General features: G+C 43.7%; 1 protein-coding gene across 5 annotated transcripts in view; it reads right to left on the bottom strand.

The window, feature by feature from the left end:
* The window catches only part of Pde8b (phosphodiesterase 8B), a 159,498-nt gene that overhangs the window by 50,202 nt on the left and 82,445 nt on the right, over positions 1-26,851 (bottom strand). For 3 of the 5 annotated variants that reach the window (XM_048331394.1, XM_048331396.1, XM_048331398.1), the window contains exons 2-6: positions 21,362-21,421; positions 10,648-10,838; positions 7,722-7,781; positions 5,782-5,839; positions 643-731 (exon numbers count right to left, since the gene is read on the bottom strand). In XM_048331394.1, coding sequence (XP_048187351.1) covers positions 643-731; positions 5,782-5,839; positions 7,722-7,781; positions 10,648-10,838; positions 21,362-21,421 — 458 coding nt within the window. The remainder of the gene's footprint in view (positions 1-642; positions 732-5,781; positions 5,840-7,721; positions 7,782-10,647; positions 10,839-21,361; positions 21,422-26,851) is intronic. The other 2 variants (XM_048331395.1, XM_048331397.1) reach the window with 1 other exon arrangement.

Below are 26,851 nucleotides of genomic sequence, written 5' to 3'. Positions count from 1 at the left end.
CTCAGAGAAAATCGAGCAGAGCCTGAGCCAAACCAAGAAGAGGCTAAGACCCTGGTAGTCTAACTAAGCCTAGAGCAGAACAAGTCAGCAGCAACAATGGCTAGCAACTATCACTAGGAGACTCCCACCAGCAATCGAGAGCCTGCTCTCAATACCTATAAACAGATCCAAGATCCCTTTCTTGAAGATATCTCATACATATTGAGATCAGAAGCAGACTTAGGAAATTACTACATAGCTATTTTCATAGCCAGCAGAGTAAATATACCCAATGGTTTGCCCCTACTAAAACAATCCAAGTAGGAGTTTGTAAGTGTAGAAAGTAGGAGGTAGAGTGTTATTGCTAAAGGTTATTCTTAATCTAACCATGCAAAAATTAAACCAGAATTTTCCCAGGTTATGATTTTAAAACTGCTGGATATCACAGAAAATACTGCCAAAAGAAGAAATGATTTCAATTTAGGTTATTATATCAAGGCTTTCCCCAGTTTAAATACTGCTCCTGGCCACCTGCCATTATCCAATATAAGAACTTCAAAATCTATGGGATTCAACCACAAGATGGTAAATATCAGCATGCTGACAGATAAGATTTTTCTAAAGAGTTATTAAGTTGTGGTACCACTGTATTTTGCTACATACCGTAATTTGAACTGTGAGCGAACTTCACCGTGTTCTATTTGAATCAGTTCATTATAGCAAGCAATTATGCTGCTATTCTCCATAAATCTCTGAAAAGAAAGCAGAAATAATACATAAGACATTTCCAATTATTTCTTAGAGAGTCAAATAGAGAGACTTAACAGCTGTTCTTACCCTCAGGTAACTCTTATGTAAGATGTCTAGTAAGTAAGATGAGAGGAAACAGAAAAATTGTTGGGGAGTTTGAAATGCTGTTTAAATGTATGAGAAACAATAGAGCAGGAAATACATGCAAGCTTCCTTTATAACAAAGGTGGGATAAACTTCATTATAAATAGTCATAGGAAATAAACACACAAGAGCACAAACGGCCTCTCCAACCATGTACTCATTGCTAAAACAGTTTGACTTCATACTGTACCAATAAAAATCACTGAAACTCAATCTCAGCAAATTCAATGTGTGTTATATTGCCAATAAACTCATTGTAGGGAGAGGCTATTCTTTGCTTCATTCTCAATTTTGTTAGTGCTTAATCCACAGCTCATTAAAAAAAAATTCAGCAAATTTGGTCCCGTATGGCTGTTCACGTTTATAAACCCAGCTTTTGGAGAGGTATAGATGAGCAGGAAAATCACAGTTCCAGGTCAAGAAAAAAAAAAAAAAAAAGCGAGCAAGAACCCATCTCAACCAATAAGGCTGAGCGTAGTGGTACATTCCTGTCATCCTAGCTATATGAGAGGCATAAAGAGGGGCATCGTGATCCAAGCTGGCCCTGCGTCCCCCCCCCCAAAATGAGACTCTATTAAAAAATAAGTAAAGCAAAATGGGCTGGGGCATGGCTCTAGCGATAGAGCTTGAGTTCAAACCCCAGAACTGGCCAAAAACAAAACAAAACAAAAGAGCAACAAACAAACAAAACAAAAAATTCAACCACAAAAGATAAACAACCCAACAAAAAACCAGGTATTTGATATTTCCCTAAGAAAACATACAAATGGGCAGCAAGCAGATGGGAAATGCCTCTAAAGACACACAATGGAAAGCACAGCGTAGTCATTCCACAGCCATGGAGATGGCTATACTAACAAGGAGAAGACGGGCACAGGCAAGGATGTGGAGAAATGGAACGCTTGAACATTGCTGGAAGTTTAGCTGCTGTGGAAAAATACTTGGGGAAGGGGTATAAAAAAAAAAATTCAACACCGAATTTCTGTGCACAATCCAGCAGTTCTACTCCCAGGGAAGAAGATACCCAAAGAACAAAACGTGGAGCCTCAAACAATACTTGTAGAAGCAGGCCCCGAGCAGCATGGTTCACGACAGCCGGAAGGTAGAAGTAGCCCACATGTCCATCAACAGCAAATGTATAAACAATCTGTGATGTATACATGCGGTGAAGTATTACTCACATAGAAAACAGGAGTAAAACAGATACATGTTGTATCATGCAAAAACCTGAAAAATATTCAGCGAAGCCAGGTGCCAATGGCTCATGCCTTGTAATCCTAGTTGCTAAGAAGGTTGAGATCTGAGGATCAGGGTTCAAAGCCAACCCGGGCAGAAAAGTCTGAGACTCTTATCTCCAATTAACCGCCCCCCCCCCAACCTGACAGTGGAGCTGTTATTCAACTAGTAGAGAGCTAGCCTTGAACACAACCATCTCAGGGAAAGTACCCAGGCTCTGAGTTTAAGGCCAGGATCAGCACATATGTGTGTGCACACACACACAATTCAGTGAAGATAACTATCCTCTATAAGACAGACACAAAAAGTCATATATTGTGATTCTATTGACAGGAAATCTCTACAATGGATCAATCCACAGAGCACAGACTGGTGATGTCCGGAGCTGAAGGAAGATTACAAGTGACGGCTTCATGGGAAAAGGTTTATAGAATGTTTGACAACGACATAGAGGTGGTGGATGCACAACTGTGAATATACTAAATGTCACTGCATTGTTGGCTTTCAAGTAGTATATTCTTTCTTCTCCTTGTTTTTATCATCTTCAAGTCACTGTACAAAGAGGTTTCGGTTTCCCGTGCCCATCTGTGTGCACAGTGCATCTGGATCATTCCCACCTGCCTCTCTTTCAATCCCACCGAGCCCCTCAAGTTTCCTAGTTCCACCTTCATGAATGCACATTGGGAACTGTAATTAGACACCCCCCCCCTTCCTCTCCCGCTCATTCACTCCCTCCTCGTAACCCCAGCCACCCTCTGACGAGACATGTTCCGGCTCGCACTTTGTTAATGTGGCTGTTAATTGTTCAAAGATGCTACACCAAGAAAATCCACCCTCCACAGACCATATTTTAGGTCAGTTTGAGTGTGTGTGTGTGTGTGTGTGTGTGTGTGTGTGTGTGTGTGTGTGTGTGTGTGTGTCTCGGTCCTGGGTGCTGTCCCTAAGCTTTTATGCTCAAGGCTAACACTCGGCTTCTGGCTTGTTTCGGAGATACGATTCTCAGGAACTTTCCAGCGAGGGCTGGCTTCAAACCATGACCCTCAACGCTTAGCCTCCTGACGAGCCACTGATGCTACGAGGCCTAACCTGGGCTTTTTGATGGAAGGAACGATGTGTCAACCATTTAGAGAGTTCTGAGGGATACTAGCTAAGGCTTTATTTTTTAGAAATATTTTTTTAGAATTAAAACATTCTATAATACAGTAGATTATGATAAGGCTGGGCTGATGGACTTGACTACAGGAGTGATCGGATCATCCCATACGCTGATGGGCAGTGTGGCTAACGGGCTCTGTGGATTCTCAGGCTGTGTCTTCACTAATCCCCAAACTTCTGTGACCCTAGAAGACGATCGCTGGGGAACACCTACGAGCTTTTGGAATACTAGAGTCACATGAGGCAGTGTGGCCATACAGAGAACCTAGTGGAGAGTTTGTAGTTACGACCCAATGGCGTCGTTGACGTTGCTGCGAACGTGAGCTCTGGCTAGCTATTTTGTTGTTTTGCCCTTGTTTCCTTCTCTGCAAGAATGGAGAGAATATCAAATCCCTTACTATGTTGAGGAGGATTAAGTAAATCACCTGGAACTGGTCCTGACAAACAAGGAGTGGTAGCTCCCTAGTCCTAGCCTCCAGGCAGCCGCTCAGGGGAGAGGCAAGCCCCACCGCTGGGCCCCGGCATGCCGGGCGCATGCTTTGCACACAGACGGCTCCAGAAATACTTGTTGAGATGAATAAGCATTATTTCAAACAGAAAAAAAGAGGCCCATGAAGGTTAGTGTAAGGTTAATCTTGCAAAGACGCTCGTTTCTAGAAGGCTCAGTGTGGCGCATCAGCGTAGGTGGCCACACACTCCTGGGGGGAGGGGAAGGGTTGCAGGATATTTGATAGCACAACGTGTTCCTGGATCGTCACTCGGGGACCACAGACTGAAGGGCCGGCCTCGCAGCCAGCAACACCAGGCTGACTTTCGGCAAATGATTTAGTACAACCAAAACAACCCAGGGAAGGGCAACAAACCTCACAGAAGGCAAGAAGAGCTGGCATATTTGGAAGACGCTTGGTTAGAGCGTTGCCAAAGACAAGATCTTCTTCAGAAAAGGAAAACAGCCACTTGGAGATCTGCCTCAGCTGCTCCTGAGCCACTGTGAGGCAGGGAAGGCCACTGGGTTGGGGGGGGGGGCTCCAGGGACTGAGGTGTCCTGACCCCCACTGGTGCATGGTCTTGACCAGATTAGACCCAGCACAGAGGACTGCAGGCAGGCCTGACAGGGACTGACTCTCATGTTACCACCGAGGGTTCCTTCATTGCGGCTAACTGCAAAAGCCAGTGAGTCATCTGGACGGAGGGAAATGAAACCTTCCAGAAGAGCAGAGGCAAGTCAGGAAACATCTAAAAAGGAAACGCTGAACTTCTGTTAGTCTCCTAAGTGTCTGCCCTTGGGAGTGACAGCTGTTTCTCCCAAGCTCTAGTGGGAGCGATGCTCAATCTCTACCCTCTTTGAGATGCCATTACTCCTTTCAAAAGTCCTTGAGATACAAGGCAAGCCCAGTTGTTCAGTGTGACGTTAAATCTACTTGGAATATTGAAGCTCAATCTTTAAAAAATGAATGTTGTGAACTTGTCTAATTCCAACCTGGAATCTCTATCCTATTTTTATCCAAAAGTTAATCTTTTAAATTTAAAAGAGAACAAATATACTTATTATTAAAAAATCTAAACATATAAAGGTCCTCTATAACGTCTCGAAATGAGCTTTTTTAAATATAAAATAAACTTCTGTCTTTACCATTACTGCTTAGGTTATCTTTTTCTACTCCTTCTCTTTTCCTTTATTTTAATGAACCCCCACATTTACCTGGGTGCTGGTGGCTGAGATCTGAGGATCGAGGTCTGAAGATAGTCAAGGCAGAAAAGCCTATGTGACTTTTATGTCCAATTAACCACAAAGATCCAGAAGTGGAGCTGTGGCTCAAGTAGTAGAGCACCAGCTTTGAGAACAAAAGACAGCTAACGGCCAGCACCCAGACCCTGAGTTTATGCCCTAGTACCAGCACACACAAAAAATATTCACCCCAATATTTGCTTTCCATTGGCATGCTTGCAGCTACAACCCCAGTCAAATGTCTAGTTTTCACAAGCCTGTTAAGCCCAGTTATCTAGTTTGTGGGTAAGTCTTGAAATAACAGATCTTTCTCAAGATGAATATTAATGCTTTTCACATAGCTGTGATTCACAGACTTGTCCTTCGTGGTGTTCATGGTGTGAATCTATCCTATAAGCTCCGGTAGGTCCCGGGAGCACAGAGCCAACTGCAAGTTGGGTGGATATGTTTCCATATAATCACAGGCATCTTGACTCTGAATCACAGGGCTGATTTACATGAGACTACTTGAGGACTGTAGAATTCTCATCTGACATAGGAAGATGCATGTTCTATGTCTTACATATCGATTGCTAAGACATATGAAGTTATGAGTTAAAAAAAAGCCAAAAATCCTGATTAGCACTTGCTTGTTACATCTCACTCAGAGAAACACAATTCCTTCCTTCCTGTCACTCACAGTTCAGAGGCTCACTTCCATGACAGCTCTCATGGCTTGAGCTTTGCTATCCTAGAAGAATCAGGAATAGTGCCTGACCCAAGCAAGTACTGGGTCCCCTTGTACATACCCGGTTGAAGCCTGCATGGAGGAGAGGAAGGACTGAGGCCTCTTCACAGTCATCAGATCTGCAGCAAAGCAGAAAATGTAGTCACTCAGAAGGTACAAACCAGGGTTCCTCACACTGAAACATGGAGAGAGAGCAGTGAGACCTTGGATGTTAGCCATAAGCGGGGCTTCCTGACCAGCATGTGCCTTCAGGGCGCATCTTCAAGGGCAGAGCCCTCATCTAGGCCTTCCAGATGCAAACAAGAGCACTGACAGCCCAGGAAATCCCATCATGCATTGGGAAGTGCCACCAAGTACAGGAGTTGGCCCGCTCCAGCCCTGAGCTGCCCTCTGAACATCTGAAGCCGGACTCACCAAGGACATTGCTCATTGCAAGATAGCTGTCTCAAAACCTTCTGCAGGCATGACTTTTGCTCCAAGGCCTAACTGAATCTACCTTTCCACATGAAGTAGACACCTGCAGGACTTCACAGCCAACTGGGAGAGAAGAGCCAGCAAGAATGGAAACTTACTACAGAAGGAATCAAAAACTGATCATGGTCATCTATCTCATGAGACAGTTTCCTATGCTGAGCCTACAGCTGGGTGTTGAGTAGGGACTAGCCCGTCATGAAAACCTCCCATTGAGGGAGAAACAGGGTCCCTGAGATAGCCAGAAAGTGGCTTGGGATACACACCTTGAAAATCAGGGAAGAAAAAAATGGGATAAAAGAGATTGCATGGAAATGTCAATAGAAACAGGAAGATAAACTCTATGAGTAGGGAGGAGAAAAAGAGTTTCATTCTTGGACCCATAGAACAAGCATGACATGGAAATGCAGCATGACTTGGTACATTGTAGTATCATGTCCAAGACTCTAAGATCCGGTTTGGATTTCAGAGTGAGCTGAAGATAAATGGAGGAAAGAAAGCACTGGAGGCTGGCCTCTCATCTCAGTCTGTCTCTCATTCTCCTGGAAAGCCCGTCTCCCTCAGGATGGTAGGTGTAAGGAACAGCGGGGACAATTCTTCACCTTCTTTGAACCATAGCCTGTGGTCAGGAGTCAAGTAAAGAGACTCAGGGAATAGTGTATTAGTAGGAAATTTCACTGAGGGCGGGATTTTATAGCCCTGACACCCAGCTACTCCAGTATGACTTTGGGTCCCAGTATTTCAACTCTCCTTGCATCCACTTGCCTGGGAAAACCTTACCCCCTTTTGTCAAAGTTGCTGGTTTGTCAGCTCTTTTTGTGTACGACCTGTGCCAAATGCCAAAACAGAGCCAAGTTCAACGGGTCCTAGACACTAATGAAGGACTTATTCTCTCTGAAGCTAATGACAGCCATTAATTCACTACAACCAATTTTGTTACTTGCAAAGATCCCAACTACTGAGACTTGTGCAAACAATGTCTTTCTTTTGGCTCTTTCATTGTAAGTACAGCACATTCCAGACAAACCTGGCAAGCAATTTCTCATCCCACAGTCTCATACCTACAGTCTGGCCCATCCAACATGAACATAAATCCCACTGTCCTGCTTCTAGTTCCTTCACAGTCCTTACATAAACCTCACTGTCCTTTGCTACAGTGTTTCTTTGTAAGTGAAAAACCAAGTACTTTCCCCATCTCTCTTCTTCAAAGAAAGAGAACAAACAGAACAATCTTCTCTCCGGACTTCCTTCTCAGATTCTACTCATTTCTGGCATAGAAGGACGACAAGTAAACTTTTTTCCCCCTTGGGCTGTATGAGAATGTGCTAACAGCAATTACATGGGCTAGAGATAAAAATGAAAGATTTTCCAGTGACTTGTGAAACAAAACCCCCAAAGCAAATCCTAAGGCTGGCATCCCAGGGCCCCGGACATGCCCCTCACAATGCCAGTTCAAACTCCGCATTGCACGGGACAAACACCCCAGCCTGAGCAGCGCTGCTGCCTGCTGGGGCGGGAGGTTGAACTTACACGTGCGAAACCACCGCCAAGATCACTGTGTGCTCCGAGGGGTTTGTGGCCCGGATTGACCTGCAACCAGAAGGTGCCAAATCAAACAGTGAGCTGAGCTTTGTGACCTTAAACCAACATGGACCTTTTTCACATGGATAATGAAACATAATCAAAGCCTTCCCTCAAGAAAAGGCCTTCCAACACACGAGAGACAACAAAGAAAGATGTTCATGTGAATGAGGAAAATCTCTCCAGTTTGTCATTTTTTAATTGTTCTCACTACTTAGCAATAATGCAATAGGTCAGACTGGCCAACTTTCCACTCAAAGATTAGCAAATTCCACTTAAATTTCATGTTTTTGATAGAAATTCTACTCTGAAAAAAAAATTGCCAGTCCTAAAATACACTTAATTATCTATTTGTGCCTGGGGCAGCTGACTAGGTTGGATATTTTTCCTTTGAAAATAGTGGCTTGAAAATTCAGCACGTTCATGATAGAAATCGAAGCCCTGGCTGGCAAATGCAGGTTGAAGTTTATTAAAGATGATTCAAAGAGCCGCCCAACACTCTGTTGTTCTGTCATTTTGCTGAAATACGTCAAACAACTTGGGCATCAGTGGAGGCTGAGAAAACAGTTGTAATACTGAACTGTCATTGTATAATGATGTTTGTTGAACTAGTATCAACTCAACACACTTAGTTTTCTCCCTAGCAGTCTAACAGGATCAAAACACCTAAGAATATAAACATTTGAAGCTTCTGAGTCTCCTATTGCTTCCCTTCCACTCCAACCATTCCCGACCTTTCCCCAATAATATATGTTCTCTATGTCCTGCTCTTTGACACCTGTGTGGCCAGTATACTCAGGAAGGGCTCAGCTGTTATAGTTCTAGGAAGTAGAGCTTTCCTCCCAAGTAAATGGTTATTTTAAATGAGCAAACTCTGGAGAAGATGCCTTAAATCGCGGTGGACTGGGAGGGATGGGCCAGCCTCCCTCCGATGCTGGCATAGATTATGTTCCATTCAGCCATCCCATAGAGCAGGTCTAAATCTATTTTATACTTAAGAGCCAACTGGATGGATGCATAGCAGACATGTCCACTTGCACCAAATGAAAAACAAGCAACCGTGTTTCAGTGGCACGCTCTGATCTCTAGAGAAATACTGCATACTCCCCACGATCCTCTGGCCTCTTCTATCCCAGTGAGGCATTGTGGGTGCACTGCTTCGCCACATTCTAAAGGATGGGTCCTAGGCAAGAGGCCAACCTAGGAAAGAAACGTTAACTGGGCTGGAGCCCATATTCTCCTGGTTTCTTTTGGAATTAGCTTCTGTCTTTTGAGTTGCTTTCTGCTGATTGCCTCTTCCCTCTCATTCCTCCAAAAGAAATGTGGCCAGAGGAACCTAGACTACTTTTATTTGGGGTGGGGGGAACTAAGGGAGATCTGGAGATAGATTGTTCTGGATCAAGCATGTACAATAAGAGAAGATCCAGTGTAGCTCCAAGGCCAGGGGTTGTGGCCATAGATGACCATACAGGATTCCCCGACATCTGCTTAGGGAATGTTTGCTGGTGGTCAAGCATTCAGTAAACTGGCCACTTTTCCGCATGTAACAGCAAACACGTAGACACAAATGTTTTGAACTGCAGAGATTCTCCATTGCCTCTCTGTGCAGCTAAGATAGAGGTGAAATTGTTAGGAAACATAGCAATAACTTTTTTATATTCAAAGATGAATATAAGGCTCATCTGCTAAACTTGGCTTTTGCTTGAATTAAAATTTTCTTCCTATCTTTTTTTTTCTCTTTATAGTGCAGGCTTGTCCTAAATCATTCTATGTATGCACAAATACCATAGTAATTTGAGTACAAAGACACCTAATTTAAAAAAAATGAAGGCCAGGAAATACAGATTTACTTAGTTATAAAATATCTGTTTCTTCCCTAAAAATTATTAAGAAAATACATTTCTTAATGCTAAAAATAGCATTTAAATATATTGTGTATAAACATAACTAAATGGGAAACGTTTCTATGAAAAAGTTAATATCTGAGATCATTAAGCACTTAAAAATTGGTTACTTAGAAAAAAGTTTTCTTGGAGAAAATGCATATCATCAAAGAACAACCAGGCAATGTCTGTGATAAAAAAATTTTTTTTCTCTTAGTCTATTAACTTATTGTCAGTGTACCAACAGTTCTAAGAATCAACTTCCACACCTTTCGCTTTCATTTGCTAATATTCAAGAAAATCCTAGCTCCATATGTCATTGGTCTCTGTCTTGGCCTAGCATTTAATTAGTGACCTCTTCCCGTCTAACTTCAAAGCATTCCACTTCCGCTAAATGGCTCAACCCATCCCTTGCTAACTCCTCTGACTGTGTATTTATTTATGAACAGGCATGCGTTTGCTCCCCAAAGTGCAAGCATCGCTGTAATCAAGCATTACTGCAAAGTGGCTGCCTTCCCTCCCCCCGAGTCTGGGAAGCCTGCCGCAGGAGCTACCCATCTGTGACACGCACGGGAACATTTATCTTTCACACATTTCTGATGTTCACTTTGGGACAGAATAATGAAGTTTAAAATAATCTGCTTTAAATCCAACGCATATCTGTGTAATAAAAACTTCATTTTAATCATGTTTTTTAGAAGTAAAACTTGGGGGGGGGCAGTGCGGAGTATCCTAAAAATTTAGGGGAGTCCAGCACACACACACACACACACACACACACACACACACACACACACGAAGAAAAATCAGTGCAACTCAAATGTGGGAAAATGGGAAGACAAGAGGTATCCACAGGAAGGAGCTACAGCTTTCATCACAAAAACACACACGTGCTTCTCAGCAGAGTGAGCACACACTGAAGACAGATGTGGGAATGAAAGCAATCCATGAGGCTCGCTGTAAACGGCTGGGTGGGATTCACAGGAACTTACCTGCACACCGCTTCTGCATCGAAGTACCGAGTTTTCCTGTGATCGATCACGATAATTTCATGGTGCTTATCCAGAAAGCATTCAAGAGCTGACTCTGGAGTCCGGGCAATGTTGCACCTGTATCCCGCTCTGTCACAGGCCCACCAGAAGCCATCACTCTGACTATCTTCCTTGGCAAAGACGAGCAAAACCTGAAACACAGAGAACAAAGCATTTTCACAGAAATCCTCATGCTGTTTAAAAGGGGCTCTGAAAGGAAGCTGCCTACGTTCAAACCCAGGCCCTCTGATACTTCTGGGCGAAGTCATTATTCTCTGGCTAAGTCATTCCGTGTCCTGGACCTAGCTTCTCTGCCGTGAGATGTACTCAGAACAGTGCCTTAGAAGCTGGAGGTGGGAACCAAATGACTGGACACAGATAGGGCTTGATCTGGTGAGAGTAGCTGTAGGTTACAATCACCAAGTTTTCTTAATTTCCAATTAGCTTTGTTTTTTAAATTAGGTAAGCAGTACAATTATTAATAGGACACATACTGCGAGTTAGGTGATGATTTATGTATGAATGTATTTGGTTTCAGGACAAGTGGTATTTGCCTGAGTCCCTGGAGGCTGTCTCTGAACAGACACGAAAACACAGAAAAGTAAGGAACCCCAAACCACCTTAAAAACGCACTCACACTCAACCCCTGCCAAAATATCAAAAAGTCACCGTGGCAAGCGAGAACTGAATGGAGGACTATTTGATCACTCTCATTGCAAAGTGCAGCCCCACCCACGGGGGGGAAGAAAAAGGCAGCAATGCTCCACACGATTTACTCCTGACTCCTTGGGCCCAGGAACCCCTGTTTTTTCTGCTGGTTGGAAGGCCAGAGTCAGCTTAGCACCACCTGGGTTACCCATTTATTTACACGGATCTTCTCCACTAGTCTTGTTCCTGCCACATCTTGTGTTCAACACCAGGATGGGAAGTTGTGAGCCACAAAGTACAATTTTTATGACTGAAAAAAAAAATATATATATAACTACTTGTAGGATTTTGTGATTGTGAGAAATACAAGAGGAATTGTTTTTAAGAAAGGGTTATGTGAGAAAAATTGTCTTTTCTATCCAAGTATGTTGATTAAAAGTTCTTGCTTTGGCCTGGTGTCTTGGCTCTTGTTAAGAAAAAAAGGAACTGCTTTAGGGTAAGGAAAGAGTTTTGAAATGTAAGGTTTGGTCTTGTTGTTTTTTTTCCCTTCCAAGACAGAATGAAGACACATCGCAAAAGACAAACCTCATATTGTTCAAGAAATAGCAGAGGGTGTGGGTATATTCTGATATTACTTGTGAACTGTTAATCGTATTTCAAAGTCGCCTCACGTAAATACATCCTACCCTACTCCAACTAGCCAGTCATGAGCAGATTGTGAACCTGTGCTCAGCCAATCAGAGCAGAGGGGCAGGACCTGCCGGGTGAGGGATAAACAGTGGGTCAGCCTGCCTGCCTGCTCCCTGTGCTTGCTTGCCAGATTTTTGCCTGATGGAGCACCCTTCTGCAGAAGTAAATTTTGCCCTGCTGAAACAAGTCCTTATTTTCTATCTATCTGTCTATTGTGACTCCAGTGTTTCTTGGAAAGGATATGTATAACAGTCATGCTATGTAGCCCAAGCTGTTGTCAAACTCTCAATCTTCCTGCCTCAGCCTCCTGAGTAGCTGGAATTAGGGGCATGCACCCCTGTGAGAGCCTTGCTATTAGTAAAGGTAAGACAACAGACCCAATTAGTTAACACCAGATATACCTCCAGATATAGATAAAGCATTTACTATTCTTCAGCATACACTGTGACTTAAAATACTCCACTCTTGGGAAAAATAGAACCATTATTCCAAGTTTACTATGTGCCAGACACTATTTTTAATTGCTTATGGTATATACTAGAACAGCATTGAGACTCCTAATTTGTCATGGTTGAAGGGCAAACAAACACAGGTACATTAAGGAAGGAGATTATGTAGAGTGTAAGTAGTAAGTCTACATAAAAGAAGCAGGCAGTGAGGATAGGAGAAAGGCTTCTGGAAGCAGGAGCTAGGAAAGGAGTTGACATCTGGAAGAAAGGTATTTTTTTTTAACCAGACTAGCTTCAAACAGAAATTCTGAGATCTCAGCCACGCGTGCCTAGCTTAAAATCTACACTGTCAAACAGAAAATTTGTACTATGAGGCATTTATTATAATCCCAGAAACTTGAGAGGCAATAGGATTGCAGCAGAAGGACAGCCTGGGCAAAAATTAGCCAGAGCCTATCTCCAAAACAAGCTAGACACGGTGATGCGGCCTGCTATTCCCACTGCTTGGGAGGAGAAGGCGCGTGGTTCAAAGTAGACCCAGGCAGGAACACAAGATCCCTTCTGAAAATAAAACTACAAAGTCAAAGGGCTGGGGACATGGCTTAAAGGGTAGAGTGCTTTGCAAGACTCTAAGTTCTGTCCCCAATACTGCCCGAACATACATGCATACATTACATGCATGCAGGCATTTATTAGAGAATTACTCTGAGTAGTATTTAAAGTTCTTTCCATTTATATAAAACATCGATTAGAAAAAACGACTTTTCAATTATTCAAGAACTAAGCAAAGTGAAAATCTATAGGAATAAAAATATACATTTGAGAATAAAACGCTATAATAATCACTTTAATTATTTAGTCATCATTTTAAGATGCCCAGCTGTGGAGAATTTTACTTTCTCTAGGGAAGCAGGGAATCCACCTGGCCAGGATTGGACTCTTTCTATAGCTCCCAGATCACAGTCAAGCAAGGATACTCTGTTTCCAGGATTTGGATTTTGAGGGAGACTGAGGACTGGGGCTATCCCCCATTAGAGATGAGATGCCGAAGGAGGAACTTTAAACTCCGATTGTCAAAGTGCTCAGAGGTAGCCCACCATCTCCCTTCTTGCCAAGCTAGGGCTTTCCAACTCCTCCTTGGATTCTGGAAAAAAGAATGCACTAACTTTGTAATACAGTTCTTATTTATTTAGGGATTTTTTGCATAAGGGATCTGTTACTTGCAAAAACAACAATGAAACTAAGTCCCTCTTCAGCTCTATTGTTCTTTGTATGTATAGTTATTGATCTCTCTGGTAGGGATTTGTAGTTATAAACTTTATTAGGCTATTTGTTAGTATCTACTGACCATCTACTAAGGCAAATCTATTAATTCTGCAAAATAAATTTCCAAATAGAGTGATGAAAACTATTAGAAATTGTTTGAAAAGGAGGTAGAGGAAGGAAGCTAAGAAAGAAATAGAAGAGATGAACTTAATTCAGGTACATTATACATGTGTAAGGAAACATTACAGTTAAACCCCCTTTGCACAATGAATACATGCTAATGAAAATTGTGTGTGTGTGTGTGTGTGTGTACACTCTTCATTAAACACATATAACCAAACTCGATGTAGAAAGAGGGAAAACAAGCTGCTACTGTGCCTGTTTTTTCTAAATAATAGCTTGACATTTATTCCAAGACTTATTGGTGACCTATTATGCAACAGGTAGAATTAGTATTAAAAGATGACAGAGATGGCCCTAAGTCCACATCGAGTCCTGGCACCCAGGAAGAGAGACACAAGAAATGCACTGGTAAGTGGTAACCACAGGCAGAGCATGGACAAGGGTCCAGCCCAGGAGAACAAGCAGAAGAATATCATCAACCTCCCTACACACTCATCCCAGCAAAACAGGGAGAGACAAACGGTGGGCCTGAGGATGGGAGTGTGGCTATAGCAAGCACAAAGCCCCCCTGAGTTCAAACCCCAGTAATGCGAAGAAAAAAAAAAAAAAAGATCTGGGCTGAAGCCTGGAACAATGAGGAAATGTCTTCTTTTCTGGAGCTGTCTTGGGCCAACTTGGGCTCTGTCCAGCGTCAGAGCACAACTATTGGCAGTCATCCTCTGCGTGGTCAAACCAGATCACGAAAATAACCACACAAAGTGATCTGAATTAATAAAGGTAAAAACTATGACGGTCTCGTGACCATTAAAGGTTTCTGTCAAAATACTGTAAACCTTTTATTATTGGCTATACACATAGAGGAAAAAATTTTTAAGTAAAACAAATATTTATTCAGCCCACTGTAATTATAGACATTAGAAATTTAAAACATTTTATTTCTTTTTAAAAAACTTCTGGAATAGTGGCAGAGTGCTTGCCCATCCGCTAGCCATGTGAAGGACGGCATCTTCTCTATGCCTTGGTGAACTGTCATCCTCTCAACTTTGGATCTGCTTCCAACACATTGCCCTCTGTGTTTCCGCTGTCACACACTGTTCCTGGGGTTCCTGAAATGGAGGTGATTTGTTTTGCTGGCCTCGATTCCTCTGTGGCATTCTATCTCTCATGTCCCAACCACCGTCCACTGATATCCAAAAGCTGTCTTCATCCAGTCCCCTGGGTCCTGGTCCTGGGTCTCTGGAAGGCAGTGCCAGCCTTCCCATAGGCCGCTGGGTCTAAGTGCCTTCGATTTGGTTTTCACTTGCAGTGTCATCACTTTTCACTTCTTTGCTACACATCAGTGGCTCATTGCGCTCTCAGTGATCTCCTTTTGTATGAAGTTGTGTGGGCTGATGATCACTGAGAGACAGGAGGCGACACAACTACACACTTTGCCTAAGCTGAATACCAAGTAGGAAGGAGCCAATTATGGCGGCTTTGAAAGAAGTGACATGCATGGCCACCGGTTGTGCTACACAGTTGTTATTACAGAGTCATTGGTGTATGAGGAGCTAGCAGCGGAGCTTATACTCTCATGTAGGTGCAATTTGAAATGTGTCACTGTGGGCCTGGTATTACGTACCTAACTGTGAACCCTGGAACTGTGCAAGGCGAGGGCTCCCTCCCTGCTTTTCAAAGACCTCAAGCTGTGAGGCAGAGCCTCTCTATCTCCAAAAGAACTCCGCAGCCAGCTTCTTGGAGACACAAAGTTTGTCCTTCATTCTGAGCTAGAATGGTGGAATAAGGGCTGGCGCAGGGCTGGATGAGAGAACGCGGTAGAGCAGTTGCTGGGAGAGGCTTCAGAGGAGAAGCACAGGACTGTGGGTTGTGGCAGTCAGCAGCAGGGACCACAACCCGCAGGACTTCTGAGAGTAGCAAGGGGCTCTGGGAATCAGCCAGCCAGCCCCCGGCTCACAGACGAGGACAGTAACTTCCCTGAGCAAAGCGGCTTCGCAGCCCTCCTTCGGCGCGCTGTTCCTAGACCTGCTTCATGTCACTGTGCCTTGAGAGAAATCCTTCCAATCATTTCGTTCACAAGTTTTGTCAAGAAAAGGCTGAGAAAAAAAATTTTTGAGAATAGCAATATTTGTTTTGATAACTAACTTAGAGTCAAACTGTTTTCTCTTGGGAAGGCTATGAGAGGGATGAAAAACAAAACTTACTTTTTCTTAACTTGAAAAAGAGTACATATATGAGTTATTGTGTTCTGTCTGAATAAGGGTCTACCATGTCTCCAAATAGACTCTTCACATGGATTTACATTCAATCTTTAGAATAGTTGGCCTTAAGCCAACACCTAGCAACAAGCATCTTCTAGAGCAGACCACACGCACAAGACATGCCCATCTCATTCACACAACACTACACGATTGGCCAGTATGATCAGAGGAGGGGGCCAATTCTGGTGTGCACCAACTGGCCTAGGTGGGAATTCCTCTTTAATGTGTCTAGGAAAGCAATGTCACCGAGAGCTATAGTTTGATGAGACCTTTCTATTGGCCAGCCACTGTACCTAAAGTTCTTGCGATATACCCACTCAATAATCCCTCAGTAACTATGGAGGTGGTCCTCATATTACAAACAGGAACCAAGGCTTGAGGCTTGAGTGGTTAAGACACATGCATACACACACACACACACACACACACACACACACACACAACAGGATGTGAATCAAGGCCAGACTGGATGAAGTAAGCAGAAGACACAGCTTGGTAGGAGTAGGAAGTACAGACCGGAAGGCAGATGCTGACTGAAGTAAGTTTCTGACTTTGTACATCTCTATCGCTCCATTCTCCTCTCTAGTGCTCATTTCGCTTAATGTGAGACCATCAGATTCCCATGAGGTCATATGATCCCCAATACTAATGACTCCACAAAATTTCCTACAAAAGGAAAGAATCGTTTTGAAAAGCGGTGCCTTCCTTGCTTGGCTTAGGCTTGCTTAGTAGCTTAGGCCACCTCTGTGGGGTCCAGTTCCAAACTCATTGAAAAGCCTGGTGAGGCAGGAGGGAGGAGAGGACTCCAAGCAGAAACAAATGCACTCCGAGCTCTGACGGAGACGAAGCCACTTGACTTGCAGACGGCATTCTGTGAATAGGAATTGACTGCCTCATAATCGTTCCCTTACTTCTTTATTTTCCTGCCGAGATTGGAAAATCTTACTTTCTCTGAGTCATAGCCACTCACCCAGGAGAGATGTGCCGTATAGCACCACACTGCTCTTCCAGTTCCTTCCACGCCTCCCCGTGCTCAGCCAGCTTCGTGGGGGGGCGTGCATGGCCCCACGTCCCACATCCCAGTTTCCCCTGGTGAACTCAGAAATGTACTCTCCAAAGCAACCACATCCTGAAACAGTCTTATCAAGCCATTTCCTCCCAAGCCCTTAGGGCTCTTGGCTGATGTAACTAATTAATATTTTTGGCATTCCAGTGAAGTAACAAAATAGATATTTTTCTCCAAGGGGGAAAAAATAAAGACAAAAATGAAAGCATGAGGACATTGTTTGATTTTTCTAAGGCACTTGTATAGTCAGTAGCAGAAGCACAAAAATACTTGACGAGCCACCAATGTCCCTAAAGTTAAGAGCATTATGAACAATGAAATCCACTTTTCAGACCTCTGTGTGTGCCAAATCCCTATTTCCTGTGTGAGGCCTACCACATAGTAGGTTCTCAGTAGATTCTGTGTGTGTGAGCACGTGCCAGTCCCAGTGCTTGAACTCAGGGCCTGGGTGCTGTCCCTGGGCTTTTTCTTTTTTGCTCAAGACTAATGCTCTGCCACTTGAACCACAGTTCCACTTCCAGCTTTTTGATGGTTAACTGGAGATAAGAGTCTCACAGACTTTCCTGCCCTGGCTGAATTCCAACTATGATCCTCAGATCTCAGCTTCCGGAGTCGGATTACAGGCATGAGCCACGAGCACCCAGCTTCAATATATTCTTGTTGAATGGATCAATTAGTTCCGCTATGTTTTAATAACAGATACCAACGAATATAGGCATCCTGGGTCCTAAGTCGAATTTCTTATTTTTTAAGGAATCTTTTAATTAATCATTCCATCACTAATAGAAGGACTCTTCACCACTTTCATTAGCTGTCATTAGGGTCCAAATTCATGTGATGTGAACCAGGCCTAGTATGTAGTAACACTGGCATTCTAGATCTTCCTTTGGTTGGTAGATTTAATATTCATCTTATTATAATTATTTTGTATACAAAATAATATAAAAAGCCAAAAATACTTTGGTGTACTTGAATATATCAAATATAATAAATTCAAAACTACAGACAACTGTTTTCCATTAGAGGAAAGTAAAGCTGTTAACGAGATTTAAATCCTGCAAAAGATTATACCACGTTTGAAAAGACAGAAAATGCAGAATAACTTGCGATGGTTTTCTAAAATATGGATGCCTAGCATGTTTTATACAAGTAAATACAAAATGAAAAAGGTATTCTCATCAAAATCCAGAGTTAGGAAATGAATGAAAGCACCTCAGGTTGAGAGATAATGTTCTCAAAATCTGACTAAGGACTTTTTAACAGCTATATGTGAAGAATTTCTTTCAAAGACTTAAAAAAATTAACTCAATTAAAAAATGGAAACCAGGTATGACGACTCATTTCTATGTAATTTCAGCTATGTGGGACACAGAGCCGGGAAAAGTAGGGTCCAAGACCAGTCCAGGCAAAAAAGTTAGTGAGATGCTCTCAAAAGAATAAGACAGGTATGGTAATGAACACCTGTAATCTCAGCTGTGTAAGAGACACGGGTAAAAAGATCACAATCCACGGCTAGCCTTGACAAAAAGCATGAACCTTACTTTAAAAATAACAAAAGAAAAATGGGCCGGTCCAACAGAAGACACTTGCCTAGCAAGTACAAAGTCCTGAGTTCAAAACTCCTGTTCCATTTTAAAAAATGATGAATGGACTTACCCAAATACTTCACAAAAGTCTGTAAGAGCTTATAATAATCTATAAAAAGTCTATTTATAAATCAGTTCAGTGAAGCTGTAGTCATCAGATAGCCAAAATAATCTTGAAAGATGAGAATAAAAATGGGGAACTCACACTTGACAATTTTCAAACTGCAAATGCTATAGTGGTCAAAACGGTGTGGTTCTGACACAAAGGAAGATGTAAAAAAAAAAACAGTGGAAGAGAGCTGAGAATCTCTCTGAAACTCTGGCATTTCTGGGTGACTGATTTTTAACAAAGGTGTCAATGTAGAACAACTCAGTGCAGAAATGTGTGTGTGTGTGTGTGTGTGTGTGTGTGTGTGTGTGTTTAACAAATGTTACAGGGAAAATTTGTTATTTCATACAAAAAAAAAAAAAACTGAAGCCAGATCCCTACCTCATACCACACATAAAAGTTAACTCAGAGTAGCTCAGAAAATTAAGTGTAAAAGCTAAAATTATAGTGCACTCAGAAGAGAACAAAGAACTAAAACATCATGACTTTAGATTAAGCAATGGATTCTTTGACATAACATCAAATGACACTTAATAAAGAGAATGAATTTCAGAATGATACAACAGTGTGAAGTCTTTGGGAAAAGGGCACACGGATAAGCCAAGTGTTCAACAGTATCTATAATCTTTTTTCCTTTTGGTTTTCTTTTTCTTTTGCAGTGCCAGGGACTAAACTCGGGGCCTTGTACATGCTAAGTAAGTGTTCTATCACTGAACGATGTCCATAGTCCTTACATTTTTATGACAAGTTCTCAATTTGTAGTCTATGCTGGCTTCAAACTTAAGATATTCCGGCCCCCCTCCAGAGAGCTGGGATTACAGGAATGAGCCAGTAGGTATCCAGCTGCAATCTTTGTTTCTGAAAAGGAAAAAAATTTACCTCTCCCAAATGAATAAAGCTAATGTTAATATTTGATGGAAGTGGATATACTATATATACCTTTACAAATATTTGAAATAGTTTACAAATTGACAACTTACATTTTTCAAAGTAGGAGACATCCTTAGCATGAATATTCATTACCAGTACACAGGGACAATGAAGGTAAATGAGACTGTTTGAAAAGGACATTACCCCCTCTCCCCCGACCCAAAGTACTAAGAAAACAGCTTTGTGAACAAATGTCCGGTATTAGTGTCTTTACTTGTCATTGCCTTTATTCAAAACTGGAGTATGAAGTACATGCCCTCAGAATGTTTAGTGGAATTTTCCACTTGTTTGTATTCTATACAAATAGTTGTAGCTTATATTTATTCTCTCTCTCTGCTTCTAAGCTTATTTTCATCAAATTTTCCCAAGCTGAATCTCTTCCTTTTGTTGTTGTTGTTGTTGTTTTTTCCTTTCCGGGGCTTTGTATTTCCTTCCTTCTCAAACAACCCTGAAGCATGACTGTCTTTTTTTTCCATTTGCTCGTAACTCACACTGTGCATCTCCTTAGCTCGTTTCTACCGGCATGGCTACACTTGTCTATGGCTTCACTCCTGAGGCCAGGCTGAGCCGTCAGGGGCTGGCAAGCTACAGCAAAGAGGAGGGAGACTCATTATTTAGGATGAAGAAGCTGATTTATATGCTGAGGGAGATTTGTCAATTATTTAGATAGGCATAACTCCTTTTGTACATGTTTCCCTGAGAGGGTCCAAGGGAGCTGAATAGGGTATGAGAAAAATAAGAGCTGCTGTCATTGTTAGAGTCCGATGGATCCTACAGGTGGCTGGGCCTTCTGTCAGGGACCCCAGTTCCTCCTGTGTCATGGAGCCCGGTAAGTGGGCTGCTTGAGTTAAGTCGCACTGAGCTGAAAGGAGAACCTTTCATTTTCTTCTCTCCTCTCCTCCTCTTCTTTTCTCCTCTCCTTTCGTCTCCTCTCCTCTCCTCCCCTCCTCTCCTCTTCTCTCTTCCCCTCTCTTCTCCTTTTCTCTCATCTCCTCTTTCCCTCCCTCGCTTCCCCGCTTCACTCTTCTCTACTCCCAAGCAACTATAATAGCACATTATGCCTCTTGAGCACACTGCCTTGCCAGACTCAGTTCTGGGCACGCGATGCCTTCACCTCACTCACAAGTGAGAAAGGCATTATGTTCTCCATTTTTAGCAGGATACTAGGACCTAGGAGGGGGGCAATGCACACAAGCTCATACAGCTGGTGGGAGGTAGAGCCGAGACTCACACCCAGCCGTGTCTCGTGGCAAAGCCCCTGCCTTCACCACCTTCTGTTCCTGCATGTCAAAAGAAGCAGGACAGTCTAGTGTTGGGTGTAAGAGTTATTCTTCCTCACAATCCATCATGCAAACAACTCCTTATGTTTATACTCAAAACGGGGTGATGTCATCAAGAAGATAATTTGGGTCCTCAAGTAAACCACTGCAAACACACTCTGCGCATGAGCAGGTGTGGGGGCAAGGGTGGCTATCTGCTGTTGAGGCAGAGGGTCCCCTCAACACCGTGTGCCCTGACAATAAAGCCCCTACTGAGGAATGGAGGCATACCTGAATAGGGTCCTGTGTCAGTCGCATGGGTCCGATGCATACCTCTGCGGAAGATACCTGCTAAATAAAGAACAGCATGTGAGAAGGGGAAGCTCTTATAAGTCACACAGATTGACAAGTCCTTCCTTACACAGAGTATTAACAGTGTGCCACATAGTAGATACTAAACAGAAGGAACCATTGACATGGCGACGGGTATAAAATATCATGTATAGTACAATCTTGGTTTTACAAAAGAATATATAGCCAGGAGCTGGTGGTTCATGCCTACAATCCTAGCTACTCAGGAGGCTGAGATCTGAGGACTGCAGCTGGAAGCCAGATGGGTCAGGAAAGTCTGTGAGACTCATATCTCTGACTGACCAGCAAAAACCAGAAGGAGAGCCTGTGGCTCAAGTGGTAGAGCACTATACTTGAGCACAAAGGCTCAAGGACAGCACTCAGGCCCTGAGTTCAAGCCCCAGGATCAACACACACACACACACACACACACACACACACACACACACATATATATATATATATATATATATATATATATATATATATATATACACACACACATATCTGAAAGGATATATTCTCTAACTGCCAAGTGGTGACTTGCAGTTATTTCTACATTACTCTCGTGGTACATAGTTATTACTTTATAATATAGGAGAACACATTTTGTGGGAGAACACAATTCAACACCTTCTATGTCCTAGGAACTACTGTTATTATTGTAACTACTACCCTGAAATTTAAAATGGAGTGGGAATTTCCTCAACCTTAGAGGCTTCAGCATATCTGCGGCTTAATTGCTGCTCTATATTTAGATCTTATTTCGCTTATCTTCCTGGGTTAGTATAGTCATTTCCTCAAGTGAATGCAATAAAACACACCAGGACCACAAGAGGTTAGACTCTCCCTCAGGCTCCTGCCGTCAGCCTGTGGTTCTTAGGTGTTCACTGGCTCACACTACCTTTGCCGAAGGCAGAGCAAACATTTGGCCTTGCTTTTAAATTACTTTGCTGGGATTTCTAAAATGGAATTTTCTTTAGACTAACTTGGCTGAAGTTCCTGGACTCACCTCCGCAGGTTGAACTTTGATTTCCTCTAAGGGGCTGAGCCTGGCATGAGCTCCTTGTCAAGGAGGACTGTCAAGAGCATCGTAGAAGCGGCCATGCCAGGGCCCAAGGAGGCCTTAGCCAGGAAAAGGACAAACCAGTACAGCAGGACTTTCTATAAATTATATTTTGAAACACTAAAAGCTTCCCTTCCTCCTCTTTTTCCTCTTGCTTAACTCGGAAGTGGCCCCCTTCTTTCCTCTTGGTCTAGATTCTTCATCCACCGCCCCCCATGGCTGGGTAAAAGCACAAAGTTGGGGAGCTGGGGGCCCGGGCCTCCCCACCTCCACCCCGCCGCACCAGGCCTGGGCCTTTCCTTCTGGATAGCAAGTCTGAGACTGAAAACCCTGCAGAGGCGTGAGGAGGGGGAAGCCCTTTCTCCCTAGCTGCAGGTGGTCATCTCGGTGCCCACGAGGCCTTTGTGCATCAGGTGAAAATGACACGCAAAACACGACACACGCTGGAGTTGAGTGTTTCCCTCTCTCACATTCCTTTCCACTGAGAAAATTAACAAGTAAGTATCCCGCGGGCCCGTGCTGACACTAGCAGCCTGGTGCCCAGCCCAGGACTGACAGCAAGAACAGCCTGTCCTCGGTCTCTCGCTGTGTCACATCCCATCGCCCGGTGTCCTGCCAACCCCACTCGGCTCCACCCTCAAGGTGTGTATTGTTTGAAACAGATGTGCTCCTCAGAAACAGTCCAGTTGTTGGGAGGTCATGTGACCGAGGGGAAGGCCATTGCAGGTGGACAAAAAAAAACAAGGGCAACTCACCCCTCCCTGAAAATTCCCCTAACCATTATGCATGGGAAGTGGTGACACAGCCCACCTTGCTCAGTGGTAGAATGGAGTAGTCTACACCCCACTCAGGAGAATTATCTGAGGCCTGCCCATTCCCTGAGCAGCTCTGTCCCACATAGGGTGCTTAGCACTTTTCAGGCGAGTGATCTTAGCAGGAAGCGAGCAATACTACTGAAGGGCAGCTGGGATCTTTAAAAGAGACACTCAAGCTAGAAGATCCTGTTTTCCTGCCTAAAGGCTTTCTCTCACAGCCACAACCATCCCCTGCACACAACGGACCCAACTCAGCAGAGAACAGAGCTATGAGTCTCGCTGAGAAGGCAGAGCCAGAGCCTTCTCCCAGCCCTGCCTCTCCTGTCTCTACCTGTCCCTCACCTCCCAGCCACACCTCAGGGTGCCCCTCCCAACGCTGTCATTCCACCTGCATCTCCAGCTTAGGTGCCTCCGTTTATTGGCTCTCGTAATCATGACCGACACTTGCATCATGTCTCTGGACTGGTCGTTTCCCTCTTGATCCATGCTCCCAGTTACCCAACTTGGATTCTCTGCCAACAGAGCCCAGGAGGCTATCTTTGCTGCCTCTGTAGGCCAATCCTAGGCAACGACCAGCAGAGGAAGCCTACAAGCAAACAAAAAACCCCTCCAATGAGTAGAAGCTATACCAGGGTAAACATACTGCAAAGATCAAGAAACAAATTACAGGACTAATAGGCAAAGCCTGATTTTTGTTTTAATTGGTAGAACTTCAAAGCGCAGCTGAACTGGCTCAGGACACAGGCAACAGAGACAGAACTGTGAGAGAAGGCAAGACAGTTCATTGAGTCCTTCACTTGTCATGTGATCTCACTCTAGAGGTGATTTCCACAGTCCCGGGTAGTTTCTGCTTCCAGAATCTTGCTAAAGAACTTGGCATTCAGTGTTAGAGATATCATCAGATCGGAGAAAACTGAGATTCAAGAAGAGAAGTAGAGAGCCTTTCCCCATCTTCTGGGCTCAGTAGTCTGCTCACCTGCCAGGACCGGCTCTGGAAATGTGTGGATCCTCCTCATGCCTCACCCAAGGCAGAGCAGTGACCTTTCCTCCTTAGCTCCCCAAACGAAGAACCCCACCTTGCTGCGTGTGCCCTGCTCCAGCAACGGGCAACTGTGCTCTCACAACACTCTACTTCCTTCTCTCCCCCAGCCCCAGCCCACTGGTTGGCTCGGCCTTTATTTCAACTTCCAGCCCTCCCCTGGCTTTGCTCTAGCTACTCTTCAGCATTTCCCAGTATCTCTGTCAGTCTAGAGCTTTCAAGGTCTAAGAGGTCAGTGGGCATCTCTCATAAGCCCCTTCCCAGCTCAGCTTCTATCTTTGGTCTAGATGTCTGTGACTACTCGAAACAATCTGAGAAATTTCCAAAATACACCAGTGCCTGGCTCAACTCCATCAACAGAGTCAGAGTTTCCGATGGAGGGGTGTAGAGGTCAGCACTATTTAAATGTCTATGAGTGCAGAAGGTTAAGAGCCATTAGTCTACTCCTTGAGCAGACATCTGCTTCATGTTCAGTCGTGGCCCCCTCACACAGACTACTACAGGTATATAATTCAACAAATACCATGGGGGCAGGCACTGTGTAATGAGACAAGATGCTATATTGAAGATCTCTTAGATAATACATCATGTCTCTGAAATCTAGTAAAACAATATCCCAGAAAATTGAGCTGAGATTTCAGGGCCCTTGCTCAAGATGAATAACTGCTTGGTACCTCCATGTTCCCAGAAGGAGCTGATGGAACACACACACACACACACACACACACACACACACACACACACACACACACAGAGAGAAATTCCCTCATGGAATGGCTGTAGCAATCCCATAAGAGCATCCTGCGCCCCTTTGCATGGCTAAAGAAATTAAAGCTGTACAAAGGGTAAGAAGTTTGCCCAAGCAAATGGCACAGAACTTGAAGCTCAGGTCTCCCTTATTGGGAAAGAAATGCTCTTATTCGTGTAATGTGCTTATATCTCAGGTGTTTGTTTGTTTGTTCCAGGAAGGTCTTCAGGTGGTAAAGCAAGACAGATAAAGTGAAGTAAGAGTTTTAGAATTGCTCAGAAATAAGACTTTCAAGACGTGGCTGACAAATGATGAGCAAGGATGGAGGTGAGAGCCCGGGCTACACCGCGCACCAGACAAAGTGAACGACATCTCAACCCTGCATCTCACACAATGGCCCCCCGAGCCCTGCTCTCCACACCCCAGCACCACACTTGTGGATGAGGCTGCTCTTAAGGATGATGGCTGCCGTCAGTGAGCCTCACTGAACTAGGCCAGGAGAAGATATTGCCTCTCCGTCTGCCTGGAAAACACAGCAATGAAAAAAGATAAAGAGCCTGTCCTCTCATTTGCTCTGAAACAGGAATTTTTTTTTAGAAAACAACCATAAACCCAGCAGTTATACAGATGCCATCAGAACCGAGCACGGAAAACTTGGCTGGCATAGGCTAATGGAGGAGCCATTTCCCTCATAAATATCTGATGAAGGAGAGAAAGTATTTATATAGTAGTCATAACATCTACAGCTATGAGAAAAGAATGCAGCCTGATATTGATTATGTATTAAAATTGAAAGGAAAGAAAATGTCTAGACTGTAATTCATGAAATGACAAGTAGTCTAAGGAGGCCAGCACCAGGGAGCCTTAGAGAGTTAACTTCAAGGGAGAAGAGGACGGCTCGGCTGCCCTTTGATGTGTGCTTGCGTCAAAAGGCTTCCTCTGCAACACGCATGCAGTGCAGAACTCCAGGCAAGGAGCTTCCATCAATAACAATCCCATCAGAGCATCACTAGGCCGAGTGCGTAAACAAACGGAGTGCAATTCCAAGACTCTCAAGATCAAACCCAGGGTCTGACCCAGACGGCAGAGGAATTTAAAGGCAATGGGGAAACGTGACATCTCACAACTAACTCCCTTCTTTTCATTAAGTATCCTATTGCTAAAAGTCACTGCTGGATGACTCTAAGCTGGTAAAATTATGGTGTATAACAGAGAATAAGCCAAGGACGCCCTCTGATTATTCCCAGACCACGGAAAACTCAAAACATCCTGTTTTGCTCCTCACCCATCCTGCTCTTCACCTGCCAATGTCTCCCTGCTCCTGAAAAGCAAATGCAGACGGGAGGAAAATGGAAAGGGATGAAATTCAAAGCAGTCCATTCTACTCCGTGGTCAGCAGTCCTGGTAAACAGATTTGATGGGCAAGAAAATAAGCCATCTGCTAAATATGAGTTTTAGAGCTTTCCTGTGGATTTCCATTATCCATCGTGTCTCTGTGCTCAGTTTTACTACTGATAAGCGAGAGCTGCCTTGGAGAACCAAGGATGAAACCCCTTCCCTGCTTGGCTCTGAGAGTAACATCTACAGCAGCCATGACCCCCAAGCGACTGTGGGCTTTTAGCCCCATCTGGTATTCCACCAAGAACCCAGTGTCACTCAGGGCGGCTCCCGCTGCAGCATGGGCAATCTTCCCTCACAGAGGCCGGGTGGGTGATGAATATGTGTCAGGGACTGATTCCCACGGGGGAAAAAACTAATCTCA

The sequence above is a fragment of the Perognathus longimembris genome, chromosome 22 (genome assembly GCF_023159225.1).
Source record: "Perognathus longimembris pacificus isolate PPM17 chromosome 22, ASM2315922v1, whole genome shotgun sequence".
Classification (NCBI taxonomy): domain Eukaryota; kingdom Metazoa; phylum Chordata; class Mammalia; order Rodentia; family Heteromyidae; genus Perognathus; species Perognathus longimembris.
Note: the sequence above shows the minus strand (reverse complement) of the source record. Positions and strands in the feature narration are given on the sequence as shown.